Here is a 15,110-nt window from a genome sequence, read left to right as displayed (position 1 = left end):
TCATGTTCCTTTTTCTTGTTTTTAAATTAAAAGGCTAAAGTTCATAATTCTTAAATATTTCCCCTTTAAGGAAAATCAATAGAAAATAAAAACACAGCAGTATGTAAGTCTGTGTTATAAACTATTGTGTCCTGGTATAACGCCCGAGCTAGTACTTTACATTTGTTTTCAGCATTTGAGAAAATTCAAGATGCTGCAACCCTTGTCTTTATTCTAAACTATTACTTCCCTGACCCTGACAATGATGGTGTGCATTTGAGTGACATTGTTAGCCATCTTAATTCTGTTTTACTGTCTAACCCCCCAAACCCAGATGTGTGGTTTAGAGTTGTGATTTCATTGTGCTTCTTCAAGTTAGAAAATTTTTATCAACGGAGGGTACTTGCTTTTCAGTATCCAGGCTGTGAGAACTAGAGGTGTCATTCATTTGGAGGGAGCAGATGTTAAAGGTTCTTGCCCCTGCCTCCCTAATCCTAAACACCCTTGAAGAAGAGAAATGTTCTCTTCCCCAAATAGGCATCTTTCCGATGGTGAGAAAAGGCGGTAAAAGGCAGTAAATCTGCCTTCTCATTATGAAGTACAACAATAGATTGATTTATGAAGAAAAGCAACTGTTTGCCTTATAGAAGATGTGTGCATGGAAATGCAGGTTCTTTTGGAGCCTGGTAAGCAGTAGTATTGCTCTGATCTTGATAGGAATCTAAAATTACTAATACACAGTGTTATCTTGAACACTACATTTTTTAGAGTTACATTGACAACAAAATAATCTATCCATAATGTTTTCACAGGAGAAAATTATATTAGGTGTGTCAGGATTTGTTGATTTTTATTAAGATAGAGAGGGCTTTAAAAATCTTATTTTTATTACCTGCTTGTTACCACTTGTCATTTTAAATAGCATCAACAGTAAGCAAGCATATCTAGGTGTTTAGCTGTTTATAAATGGTTTTACTTCATACTCTATATTTTTTTCATAGACACTATAAACAGAGAGTCACAGCTAAAGCCATAATGAAGATAATTTTAAGTTTCTGGGAATGTTTTATAAAGTATTTTGTGTTGTTTGTGTTTGTAGGAAGTCTGTGTGCACTTTAAAATCTTTAAAGCGCAATTGTGACCTCTTAATGTGATACTTGTTAAGCATTTGTATTTGGCTTAAAAAATACACCTTTTCAGCACCTTCAGTTTTGAGCATTAGTTATGAAATGTGAGTCCAGATTGCTTCCAAGCAAATTGCAATGATAGTTATATATACTTAGTAAATATAAGTACCAAATTTGGAATCTATGTGTAACCACTAAGATTTGAACAAGTAAATTATAGAATTAAACTATTGATTAGCAGTAGGATTGATACTGAAACTCATCTCTAAATAATAAATACATAATACCTTATGTATTTATAAATACACATTCCATACATTGTGCAGTTCTAGTAGAAGTCACTATAATAACAAAGCACATACTAAGCTAAATCTTTAAAAGGAGAGGCAGAATAAAATATAAATACAGGTTCTATTATCGTCTTCTGTCCTTATAGATGATATCTTATACACATCTGTGTACATATGTATATATGTGTATACTCACACACAGGGATCTTTGTAAAAGTTCCCTAATCTGAATAGAGGAAAGGGCTCAAGTATGTTACCTGGGAAATGCACTGTTATTTAGGAAAATATAAGACTTACAAAGCAACAATCCCTGCAACTATCAATAATCTTTGTTGTATGAATTTGGTTAGAAAATGCCATTTTTGACATAGCAACTATCTGTTCATTTAAAATAAATTTTTTTTTCTTTGGCTAAATTATAGTTTTGTAGAAGTCAAAGGACTATGAAAATAAATAATATTTTAGAAATAAAAGAAGCCTTTGATGTCACTGTGATGATGGTAAAGACCAAGCTTCATATTTAGTGGGGAAATTCTGTAAGACAGAGCAAAGATTAAAATGTATAGATTGCTTGACACTTGTTTAAGTCCATAAAACTTCTGCTGTAGGCTCAAATACATTAACATTTTAAAAGCAAGTTCTGTGTATGTATGTGTGCACACGCATGTGAGTTGCACATGCACACAGAGTGCTGATTGTAGAACTTGAACTCAGGGCTTGGGCACTGTCTCTCAGCTTTATAGCTCAATGTTAGTGGTGCTCTACCACTTTTGGCTTTTTGGAGGTTAATTAGAGATAAGAGTCTAATGGACTTTCTTGCCTGGGATGGCTTCAAATCATGATTTGCAAATCTCAGTCTCCTGAGTAGCCAGGATTACAAGCGTGAGCCATTGGGGCCTGGCTGGCAAAATTTTTTAGGTCTAAATTTATTGAGAAATTGCAAGTCAATGCCTTGTCAGGATGAACTCTTCAGCTATAGCTGCGCTTTGGGTAGTGCATTTCAATTCATTAATTTCCTGAATCAATTCAAGTTAGTTTACTGTAATACTTCATTATTTATAAATGTATAATGCTAATTCAAAATTGGGAGCTATGGCCAAGTAGCACATCGTTTTTAGGTCTTTAATTCATTATTGCCTTTATAAATATAGAGATTACACCAGTGTTTTGTTTTTTAAAAAAACAACTATTCCTGGTTTTTCGTGTTTTGCACAAGTGCATTATTTTACAGCTAAATGAAGAGAGTTATGACAGGGATTGCCAGAAGTGATGAGCAGCTGTGCTTTGATACCCACTGCTTGGATCCAGTAACAGTTTGTGGCAAGTCTATCATGGAATTTGTTTCCCTTTCCTAAAGTTGAAACTCCTCTCACTTATAATTTTGTTTCTTCTGTATACCTCAGCTGAGGGAGAGACAAGCAGACAGTAAGTGATAAGTCTCTTGCCTCACAACTAAGTGGTATAATTTTATGGCCAGCTGTGAAACTCTTACTTCTGTGCACATAATCTTTGCTCAAATATTTTTAGGTGGTATAACTAAATGGTGTCTTCTCAGATGATTCTGCATGCCTAAAACTTTTGACTAGTAAGGATTCTCAAGCCAGTAAGATTTTAGAACACAACTGGTACATATACCATCCTGCAACAGCTGGAGTTTTTTCATCAAGCACATGTTCTGACTACAGTAGACAGTAATAGCCTTCAAAGTAGTGCTGGTGATGAGAGAGAAAAGACTCCAGGCTTTCCTGTTTAAAAGAGAGGAAGCTTGAAGATTATAGCCATCTCTAAGTGTGGACAGGGGTCTTTTGGAAAGATTTATAGACCCTTGTTTCCCAAGGCCATTTAATTTCCTAATAAGATTTTGTGTTCTCAGACAGGAAGTGATAAGTCCAGAGGACACCAACATTTAATAATAATAATGAAAACATTAGTAATACTGATGAAAACAAATACAATTTAAAAGCAGGATTATGTCAACAGAAAGCCAGTTACTTTGGCATCTAGGAAAATGTTTGTTTGCAGTAGTATTAAAATACAACAGAAATAAAAACTTTCTCTGTGTAGGTAATAGTGTAGTTGAGAAAATAATTCTTAGTCAATGGCTCTATTTCTAGAAGTTGACAGATATAATAATACTTTTGATCATATAACAGCTCAAGAGACAAAACATTGTTCTCATTCACCTCAAGCTCACTTAAATTGTCCTTACACAAATGGAAAGAGTCTGTCAAAAATGCATTGTAGAATCTTGCCCTTATCCATGGTCATAAAGCTTAGTTTTACCTTGTTTTGAAAGAAAATTCAGCTAATGTATATTGTTACAGTTTTTCAATTATTTTCTTATGTGTTGCCGGATTTTGTGTTGTCTAGTTGAGAAGCAAAGACAAATCACCTTTGAAGGCCAATGGATCATTGTACTGTGTTGTCATGGACCTTCTTAATCAGAACAGGAGGGTGTCAGGAGCCTGTGGACAGTTCAGAGGAGAAATTACCCTTCTTCCCCTTACACATCTTATTGAACTCATGAGGTTCCTAGGTAGGACCAGTGGTAATATTGATTGGATAAATGTTAGAAGAGATCAATTCAGGCACAAGAAGCCCCTGGGATGGAGTGTTTTGTTTTACCCTGTGTTTGCTTTGAGGGTAGATTACAAGATTTCCCTGGTGAACAGAGATTCACGATGTCTTTCACAGTGACATCGAAAACTCTGTTCCCTGACATTCATGTTTCAAAAGGATATTATCTTATTCAGCACTACTTTAAATTAATTGAGCTTTTCCACAATTAGGAGGTATAAAAGCAAGAGCAATCTATGAGAAGTCTTCAGGAAGCTTGATTCTAATCCACATAAATATCACCTAATCTTAACTGTGCTGCAGTTTCCTCTGCAACATGACAGTAAAAAAAATGTTGCCATTGTCAACTTGAGTTCTGATCACAAAATCTATGCCTTGGGCAGCTTCAGCAACAGGAATGTATTTCTTCCAGGACTCAGGGCTGAAAGTCTCAAATCAAAGAGCTTGGTTCTAATATGGCCGCCTTCTTGTTGGGCTCTCACATTCTAAGAGAGAAACGGGAAGTTTTTCTGGTATTTCTTTTTATATGGACTCGAATACCATCATGGAAGCCTATACTCTTGACTTCACTTAGACCTAATTACTTCCCAAAGATTTTCTGTTCAAACTCTGTTACATTGGGAGTTAGGTTTCCAACAGATTAATTTTAAGGGAGGGTGACACAATTTATTCCATAACACCTAACTGTTTCATATAAAGCAAAAGAAATACAAATATGAATATAAACGATGCATTAAGTGGTTAAAGTTACCAATGGGCTAAATCTTACTTCCATGTACTTTTCTGTATAATAAGGTTTTGATCCTTATTTGAAACAGTTATTAATGTAAACCTAGATGAATAGAAACCTTCTATTTCTAGCAGTTTTACAATTAATTCTTTTATTAATTTTGTTAGGTTAACCTAAAGCTTTTTCTCTTACTACTTTTCAAAACTTATTTCTTTGCTTACCTTTGGCCTTATCCGCTGTCTCATAATGTGAAGTCATGAGAATTACAAGTTTTACTTATGTAATGGAGAACATTTCCCATAGTTATTTACCGTAGATGTAATGGTATTTTTTTAATTAAATATGTACTTCAAAATTAACTGATTTTCAATTTCTTATAGGTTTCTTATAGAGCAACTAAATACTCCTTTAAGTGAATTTTATATGAAGTTATAATATCAAGTCTCTTCTTAATGAAAGGACTACACTGATAGGAATACGGTATTTAAATCAGTATCGATAAAAAATGAAGAGAATACAGTATTTCACTTTGTTATCTGATATATTGGATAAATGTGTTATTTGGTTATTTGACATTGGATAGGGAAGGGAGGAAAACAAGATGAGGGGTAGGAGTGGGAGGGAGGGAAATGGGGACCAAGACATGAGAAAGGGTATCAGTGTATGTGAAGTAATGCACCTTCTATCTGGTGAATATAATGTAACCCTTCTATTAATTACAATAAAAATATATGAAGAAATATATGGGAAAAAAAGAAATAGGAAAGGGAAGGGGGAAAAAAGATGATTGGGAGGGGTTCAGGGGAGCGAAATGAGGACAAAATGTAATGCACCCACTACCTGGTGAATGTAACTGTAACCCCTCTATACATGACCTCAATAATAGAAAATAAATGAAAAAAAATGAACAGAGAAGTACTGTGTAGTATGGTCACCTGTGTTTTTTTCCTTGGTTAGGGTTATCTACATGTTCCTTCTGGATATATATGTACAATGAGGAGATAATCTTTATTGCAGGCCACATTGCAGGTGTTCATTTTCTATGTGGGGTAAAATGTTCTGTAAAAACTTAGGAATGTATCTGAAGTAATTTCAGTTTGACTAGTTTTATTCTTTTCTTTCCCTTTTTGCTGAAGAAAGATATACTTCTACTTCTGTCCCCTATCCTTTTCATATACTTTGATTGCTTTGAAGATCAAGGTGAAATTCTCTTCATAACTCTAGTTATCTGTTAGAAAAGACTTCTGATTTGTCTGTGTCTAGTATAAGGAACTATGGTGGATTTTGCATGCCCTTGCTTGGGATCTACCTTGACAGCTGAATTCTAGGAGTTGTAAACATGTAATTTTTCTTACTTGTCTGGACAAAAATAAACCTGTAGAAAATCCATTCCAATGGATTTTGCATAGCCATTCTATATTGAAGATTGCACTGGAAATCTTGGTAGGCCCATTGTTTTTATCGTAAGGTTATATCTTATTTTTTTGCAATAGAGACCTGTGTGTGTGTGTGTGTTTGTGTGTGTGTGTGCGTGCACGTGTGTGTGCGTGCACATGCATGTACATGTGCACATGCGTGTGTGTGCCTTGTCTAGGGCTTGACCTTAGGGCCTGGCTGTTTTCCCTGAGCTTTTGTCCTCAAAGTTATTGCTTTACCACTTGAGCTACAGCTTCACTTCCAGCTTTTTGGTGGTTAATTGGAGATCAGGGTCTCACAGACTTTCCTGGCTGACTTGGAACTGCCATCCTCAGCTCTCAACCTGTCATAGAGATCCTGCACCATTAGGTGCACACATCATAAACACTGAATAAGGATTTTTCTTTGGTTGTTTTATTTTCTTTACTATTTGTCCATTTTCTGCTAATTAGAAACTGTGGGATTACTTAACTTTATTCATAAGTAAGAAGCTAAAAAGGCCACCTCTGGCTTTGGTCCTGGTGTCAGCCTGATGCTTGATGGGTCAAGTTCAGTGGGGCAGTTGGTGAGGCAGCCACTGTCCTCTCTTGTCAGCCTAGTTGATATAACCTTTAGTCAGGAATTCTGGCAAAGTGGCTTCTTTGGGTCCAGCACAATGTGTGCTGCTGCTCAGGTAGGTAGCATGTGGATTAGTAGAGCTCTTTACTCACTGTAAGGAACCCTCTTTTTTCCTTGGCTCCCAAATGGTTTCCAGAGCAATCGAAATAATACCATTTGCAGGCAGACACTTTTCATGGCTGAAAAGAGCAGCCTGGAGAGGAAAAGGAGTGCTCTTTGGGCTCTGGGAGAACTGTTTTACAGCTGGGCACCACACATAAGTGCCAACTGAATGCCCTTTCAGTTGTGTAACTCGCCACTGGGGCTCCACCATGGAAGAGGCACTCAACAAGAATGAAGAGTACCTCACACAGGCATTTGTACTTGTAAACCAACTCTTCTTTGTGAACTGCAAACAGCAATGTGTAGGACATTGTATTACAGTTTCCAAGTAAATCCTCCAGTGATGAAGGGTTGGTGGGCCGTCTGCTTCTCATTAGAGATCCTGTCTGGCTCTTTTCCTAGAGACTGAGTGGTAGATTGCTGACACCTGTTTTCCCATCCAGACGGAGGATGTGAAGTGTGCATTAGGAATGCTCAAAAGTGCTTCCTTGTGTCCATGCCATGGAGTTTGGCACTACTTAGAGAGTGAGTCCATTGCTGGGAAGGGAGACGTGAACATCAGTGTGGAAAACAGCCGTTATAAACTGAGACTCAGATCTCATGCAGTAGCCTTTGATTGTGCTTGTTGTTCATTCTTCAGCTTTATTGCTCATTGAACAAAGAAGAAAGAACATGTGTGCTCTACCTGGGAAGCCCTCACATATGTCTCAAATAACCTGAGTATTGCTTGAGACAATGAGCACATCTAAAAAATGGGGTTCAGGAGAAATTGTCCACTCTTACACCTAAAGATACTAATATTATTAAGTTATTTAAAAGTAATGTTTCCCTTTAAGTGTGTAAAATACATTTCTGTGAGTGTCAGGGTGCCATTATTTATGTATGCACACATTTGTCCATTTAACCGCTATGAAGTCTCTCATAAAAACTATGGCATTGCAAGAGCCATAGCTCTTAGCCATGGCTAATATCCATAATCCTAGCTACTCAGGAGACTGAAAAGTCCATGAGACATTTTAATCTCCAATTAACCACCCAAAAGCCAGAAATAGATTGTGGTTCAAGTGGTATAGCACTAGCCTTGTGTTAAGAAGCTAAGGGACAGCACCCAGGACCTAAGTTCAAGCTCCAGTACCTGCTCAAAAACACTGTGGTATACAACAGAGGGCCCAGTGTTCTTCCTATAGTCACAGATTCAGAATATCTTCTGTTTACAGTTATGAAAAGGTCAACCAAAAAAACCCACCACTTTTTGAAGTGCTAGCTGTTTAGATTTCATCCAGAGATGTCTAATAAGGAAGCAGGTGATGCCCCTGCTGTGTTTTCAGGAGATTTTCAAGGAGAGATGTTTGGAAGGGTCCAAGAATGGATGTAGAATGTATTCTCAACATTAAAGGATATCATAAAGCCTGATATCCATAGGCTTCAAAATTAAAGGATATTTTTTAAATGGAGGAGGTACGATAGGAAAGGGGGGGAAAAGATGAGGGGGTGGGGGGAGGGAAGTGGGGACAAAACCATGAGAAGGGGTATCAATATTTTTGAAGTATATCTGGCGAATATAATGTAACCCTTCTATTAATTACAATAAAAAACAATAAAAATGGAGGAAGTGAATATAATCAAACTATATTAAGTGAATGTATGGAAATATCATCATGAAACCTCTGACTTTGTACCATTCAATTTATGACAATAAAAAAGTAGTAGCCAAAAAAAAAGTAGTAGCAACATTTCTTCTAACTGTGAGATTTGGCTGGGTCTGGTGAACATTGGCTTCATTTGTGAACTGTGGGTGAGTAGGGTTATGTCTGGGTCATGGCCTTGGACCAGAGTGAAATTAACTGGCTCATAATGTGATTGAACTAATGACCTTGGCCTCATTACTACTGTGTTTTAACCAGTGAAATCAATCAGCTATTGCAGAAAGAGTAATCAAGGTATCTCTGAGAAAGATGAGCATAGCAATAATTAGGGGTGTAACTGAAGCCAGGTACTTCCTTTCGTCCAACACCATCTGGGCTTTTGTTTTTACATATTTTGCGTTTCCCTACTTATTTCTACATCTAATAAAAATAAAGTAGTTAAAACCAAAAGGACATCATGACTCTCCTGTATGGATATTCTGACACAATGAAATGTGTAGTCAGTTTTCTTACCCAGCATTAGACTTTCTTTTTTAGACGCTGCTTTGAAGAATAATACTGTTTTCTATTTTCCATGTGCAGTGCCCCATAAATTTACTGATGATGCCTTTCTCTTCTTCTCTAAAGTCGGAACAACCCAGTCCTGCCAGTTCCAGTTCCAGTTCCAGCTCCAGCTTCACACCGTCCCAGACCAGGCAACAAGGTATCAACAACTCCAAGGCAAACTATGAGACATTTTTCTCATAAAGCATCTTAATAAGTTGATTTATGACCTATCTTCCACAGTTATATTATTTGAATGTTAACTTGGTTTTTATGCACTTGTATTTATTTCCCATAGGAATGTATGTGAACATTGTTCTGATATATGAAGCCAGACTCTAGAAACTTCCTCCCTTTCTAGTCCCTGCCATCAGATTCCCATTTGATAGGACTATAGACACAGCCTCTTCTAGGGAATTCCCAGATACAACAGTACACCCTGGACTTGAGAGGTTTTGACATAAAGAAATAGGCTTATAATGTAACCCTTCTATTAATTACAATAAAAAATTAAATAAAAAGAAATAGATTTGCATTCTTCCTCTTTAGACGCCTTTCATTTTATTTTTTAAATCTCAACAGTAATAAACTCTTTTAAAGCAAAATGTTCATTTACTGTGTCTTAACTAAATTTCCTATATGCCCAACCAAGTGTTAGCTACAACTTTGAATAATGATAAATAAACTGAAAAATATTAATGTGTATGTGTATTTAGTGTATTTTCTACATGTATATGAAAATGTTCAAATGTACGCTTTTTAAAATTTTACATGAAAAATATTATGAAGGGATAATTAATTTTTTAGCATACTATTAAACATCTCTTTTTTTCCATGGACCACATTGAATTCCTAATGTCTTTGTGTGTCTTGAAAGGGATTAAATTGCTGTGCATATTTGGACTAAGGCTAAGCTTTGGAGCAGGCGGGTGGGGGATGTGTGTGTGGAGACAGTGATAGTTTTGACTATTCAGAGCTCTTGTTCCATTGAGTTTCAAAGACAAGCTCATTATAAAAGCAGAGTAATTTGGGTTCTACAAAATGTGAAGCTGCAGGCAGTTGATATATATCTTAGAAGTGATTTAGTGATAGTTGAGATATTCCCACCATTCTGGCTAAGCCAGAATGAAAGTGTCTCACCTTCTTGATTGCCTTTAAAATTCTTCTTCTAAAATTTGAAGTATTTTTCTTGTCTTCATCACACCTAGAATAGTAAAATAAAAGAAGCTACATTAATGAAAGTGAATGTACATGTGTGTTTCACATTTTTGCTTTGTCTTAGAAAAAATGAGTTATAATTCAGTTTTTTTCTTCCAACTAATACTGGATTCGGTCTTGAATTTTCTAGGCATTTGATTTATTACATGGTCCTATTTGTGTTAATTCATGTTGGTATTCTGCCAGGAATTTCTTAAAAAGTAAAATGAAAATTGGCTGCATAAAATTGTTGCAACAAGACCTTCTGTCCAAAATCAATAGGAAGATCAGAGATAGGGACATTGCACCCTGGAATTGAAATACTTTATAATCCGAACTTGACTGAAATGCTTGCTTGACCTGAAATTGACCTTGAAATAAAAGGAGCAACTAAACCTTCATAGATCAAAAACTACCACACAAAGCCTTCATTGCCAAGGACAAGTTATAGCCACAGTGATTTATTAATCTCAACTTTTCAATACATGGATTAACAACAAAACAGCCAATTTACTAATAGATCTTTCTGTTTCTTTTTAGGTATAATTTTTCTTAGGGAAGAAATGTACACAGAAAAAGTTTCCAGAAAATAGAGTTGTGGGTTTTGGTTTTGTTTTGTTTGTTTGTTTTTTGTTTGTTTGTTTTTTTGTCAGTATTGGGGCTTGAACTCAGGGCCTGGGCACTGTCGTGAGCTTTCTCTAGGCTAGCACTCTACCTCTTGAGCCATAATACAATACCACTTCTGGCCTTTTCTGAGTACGCAGTACCAAGAATCGAACCCAGGGCTTTGTGCATGCTAACAAGCACTCTACCACTAGTCCACCTCCTGCCCCCTAAAGATTCTTTAATGAACATTTGGTTATTAAATTAATAGTGGCTGGGCCAGTAATGCTATCAGCTCAGAGGCTGAGACCTGAAGCTGGATAGGAAACTAGTCCTGGAAGGAAAGTCTGTAAGACTTTTATCTCAAATTAATAGCCAAGATTCCACAGTTGAAGCTGTGATTCAAGTGTTAGAGGACCAACCTTGAGCAAAATAGCTAAGTGACAGTGTCCAGGCCCTGTATTCAACTCCCAATACTAGGACAAGGAAACAACAATAGTGTTTTTATTATTATGGAAACAATAGTGTTTAGATAAAGGATGTATTCCAGAGACTGTACCAAATTGTGTTGCAAAAATGTGCAACTAGGGTAAGGATTATTCTCAAGCAGTATTCAGTGCAGATTCAGTAAGTGAGCTTGAAGTAATATCTTTGATTTCCTGTGCTTCCCTGTCATTATGCAGGTCCTCTAAGGTCTATAATGAAAGATTTGCATTCTGATGACAACGAAGAAGAATCAGATGAGGCAGAGGATAATGACAATGACTCTGAAATGGAAAGACCTGTGAATAGAGGGGGAAGTCGGAGTCGCAGGTAAATGTCTTGGAGAGAGGTTCTGACATCCTTGTATAATCACAGAGGCGTGCCACATCAGAAGCAAAAGTGAAATTGGGGTGTCTTGGCATGCTTACATTCACCTTTAAAGGAAACTGTATTTCCCTTTTTAAGAAAGAGGAAGTTTTTTTTTCCTTCCAAAATTTTTATAGAAAAGGCCAGATTAGAAGTCTTTGTTATTTGCAAATACATTCCATGTGACATGTTCATTTGGAGAGTTTGGATAGGACTGGCACTGGAGGTCATCTCAGAATGTGAAGAAACATGCTTGTTGTTTGTAGCTAGAAATGCATAATCAGCCCCAGTGAATTATATGTGCGTCCTAATTAAACTAGGATCACCTGTGTGTGTTTTCTAGAAAATACATTCCTTTTAAGTGTGCTGACAATTAGGTTTCTTAAGTAGCTTTAATGCTGTGAGGCATAATTTCACATTATAAGATGGTAATTCATGTCACTTATAATTAATAGTCAACTTGAAATTGCCTTGAGGATTTCATTTCTTTTATCATGAGCAAAACAAATAGGCGTGCTTAATTTAATGTGTTTTAAGTAGAAAAATGTGAATCTACTTGAATTTAAAATCCAATTACATTTATAACATATTATAATAAATCTTTCCCATTATCTATTACTGTGTAGATTGCCCTGGAATACTTAAAATAATGGCACTTTTAACCCAAATTGGACATACTCCTTTCTTTCTTAATTGATAATTCCTCAGTGTCATGTGTGAAAGTCCTCCATAAAGTCCTTTTCAGATTCCTCAGTAACTCTATCTTATGGCTGTAGTCCTTTTACAGAACTATAGCCCAGCCTGCCGCTGACAAACAGCAACTGATAGGGCAAAAGGACCTAGAAATGGACTGCAACAGAGAGTTAAGGACTTTGTTAAATCAACAAACACCTTGATATCACTGGCTGCTCTCCAATTTAGCTGGTGAACACACACACATGCACGCACACGCACACACACAGAGTCCATTTTCCCAAATTATTGTATAGAAGACCTTAGATGTTCTATGATTAGCTGTTGTCTACCCTCCTCTCCACCATTCCAAGTCAGTTAGTATGGGTCAGGTCATACATGTTTTATCTTTAGTCTAGTGTAGACATATTGTTGTGGACACTTCATTTTCCCTGCCTGACATATGTTGTGAGCTGAGCACAGAAGCACCATGTAGCATTTGATCTTCCAGGCACTTGTGAGGCCTCAACTATTTAATCAGTTTAAATACTCAGCCTTCCACTTCAGTCAAGAAGCATTTGAAAGCAGCGCTTCAACTGAACACTTCATTAATGTAATTTAGTTAAGAAAAACAAGTTCCAGCCGTTTTTTTTTTTCCTGAAGGAATGCCACAATATATCCTATTCATTCCCTATCTTGTATCTTATCTATCTGAATATGTAATAGAGCTAGCATATGATTGCCTATTCATAGTGAAAGAAACCCATTTTCTTTCTCTGAGAAGAATATTATATTAGGCTACTGTATAACCAGCAAGAAGGAGCAAACAGGAAGGGGAAGGTATACATCAAGCAGAATGGAAAAAAGCAGCATCTCCTCTCTAGTTAGAAGAAAAGTTGACATTATTCTGCAGAGGAAAACAAGTAGAGGAGGAGGTGATCTTTTTATTGTCCTTAGTTGTTCAAAGGTATTTTATTAGGTTTTTTTATGTTTTGTTTTTTATTTTTGCCATCCTGGGGCTTGAACTCAGGGCCTGAGCACTGTCCTTGGGCTTTATCAAGGCTAGTGCTCTATCACTTGAGCCACAGACCACTTCCAGCCTTTTTCTATGTATGTGGTACTGAGGAATCCAACCCTGGTCTTTGTGTATCCTAGGTAAGCACTCTACCACTCGATCAAACTCCCGGCCCCTATTTTATTGGTTTTGAACATAGTTATCCTGAACATAGTAAAGGGGCTTTTGTATTTTTTTTTTGCACTGCTGGAGTATAGTCCCAATGAAGTTACAGTCTATCAGTGTTTAGAACAAGAGATGGTCTTGAATCATGACACAGTAGAAATGATTAGTTGAAGTTCTGGAATGTTGGGAATAACACATCTTGAATGTTTGAATGTTGTTACCTCCACTTTTACTTCTGTGAGTCTTGGTGAGTGACTAGGTCTCAGTGTATTGCTCACCAGCAGGAAATCACTAAAAGAGAAATAGTAGGTGAAGCACTGAGCATAGATCCAGATATAAAGTAAGCATTGGTATATGTTAGTGATTATGAGTTACAGCTAACCTTTCCATGACTGTTGCTTGGATTCCTTGCTTGGGGGTGGGAGGGTGGGATCCATGGATATTTCAGGTCTCTTGTTTGTAGTGATGCCCATGACTTGTCTCTGTTTCTCTTCAGAGTTAGCTTGAGTGATGGCAGTGACAGTGAGAGCAGTTCTGCCTCTTCGCCCCTCCATCATGAACCTCCACCACCATTATTAAAAACCAACACCAACCAGGTAAATTGTGCAGTTTATACTTCTCAAGACGCTGCAGAATTCAATATAATCCATTGTCACACAGCACACAAACTTTTTGCCTCCCAATTTAAAATAATGCCTGGAGATGCTAAATAAGTGGGAATCCAAAAATCTTAGGCATAAACACATAGGGTAAAAGAACTTCTGCTGTCCAGAGAAATAACTAGGCACCATTGGATGATGAATTAGAAAAGTGCAGGAAGGGATTGTGATGGAAATGCTGTCCATACACTCCTGGTTTCTGTGTGTTCTATCCCTCAGCAGTAAGTGAGTGACTTCATTAGAAACAATATAATGTGTGAGTTACTTTAAAAGCTGGCTCTTACCCAGTGCTAGTGGCTCATGCTTGCAATCCTAGTTGTTCGGGAGGCTGAGATCTGAGGATCATGGTTCAAAGCCAGCCTGGGCATGAAAGTCTGTGAGACTTTTTTTTCAGTTTCTTTATTTTTTAATTTTTATTGTCAGGATAATGTATAGAGGGGTTACAGTTACATTGGTCAGGTAGCAGGTGTATTACTTCTCACACATTGATATCCCTTCTCATGTTTTTGTCCCCATTTCCCTCCCCCTACCCCCTCCCAATCATCTTATTTTCTCCCCTTCCCTTTCCTATTTCAAATAAACATATATATTATATACCAGGTAACAAAGTCAGAAATTAACCATAAGGGCAAGAAAAGAGAAGAGAAATAACATAGTACATTAAGAACAACACACAAGATAAAGCTCTAGTTTCCATATCCTAGAGATCCTTGCATTTAATCTCATCCTATATGGCCTTATGTACCTAGGTTTTGCACTATTATAATCCTCTACTAGGAGAGTCCTAGATATGAATTATTACAAGTGAGGGAAACCATTGAGTCTATGTTCCTTTGGGTCTGGCTTACTTCATTTAATATGTTTCTTTCCATTTCCTTATGAATGAGGTGATGTCATTCTTTCTGATGGCAGCATAGAATTC

At 36.8% G+C, this 15,110-nt stretch overlaps 1 protein-coding gene across 2 annotated transcripts in view; it reads left to right on the top strand.

The window, feature by feature from the left end:
• The window catches only part of Mllt3 (MLLT3 super elongation complex subunit), a 273,764-nt gene that overhangs the window by 241,826 nt on the left and 16,828 nt on the right, over positions 1–15,110 (top strand). For both annotated transcript variants that reach the window (XM_090330052.1, XM_090330053.1), the window contains 3 exons: positions 9,113–9,188; positions 11,512–11,641; positions 14,026–14,125. In XM_090330052.1, the coding sequence (XP_090186178.1) occupies positions 9,113–9,188; positions 11,512–11,641; positions 14,026–14,125 (306 nt within the window). The remainder of the gene's footprint in view (positions 1–9,112; positions 9,189–11,511; positions 11,642–14,025; positions 14,126–15,110) is intronic.

This window comes from Megascapheus bottae, chromosome 3 (assembly GCF_031878675.1).
Source record: "Megascapheus bottae isolate mThoBot1 chromosome 3, mThoBot2.hap1, whole genome shotgun sequence".
NCBI lineage: Eukaryota > Metazoa > Chordata > Mammalia > Rodentia > Geomyidae > Megascapheus > Megascapheus bottae.
Note: the sequence above shows the minus strand (reverse complement) of the source record. Positions and strands in the feature narration are given on the sequence as shown.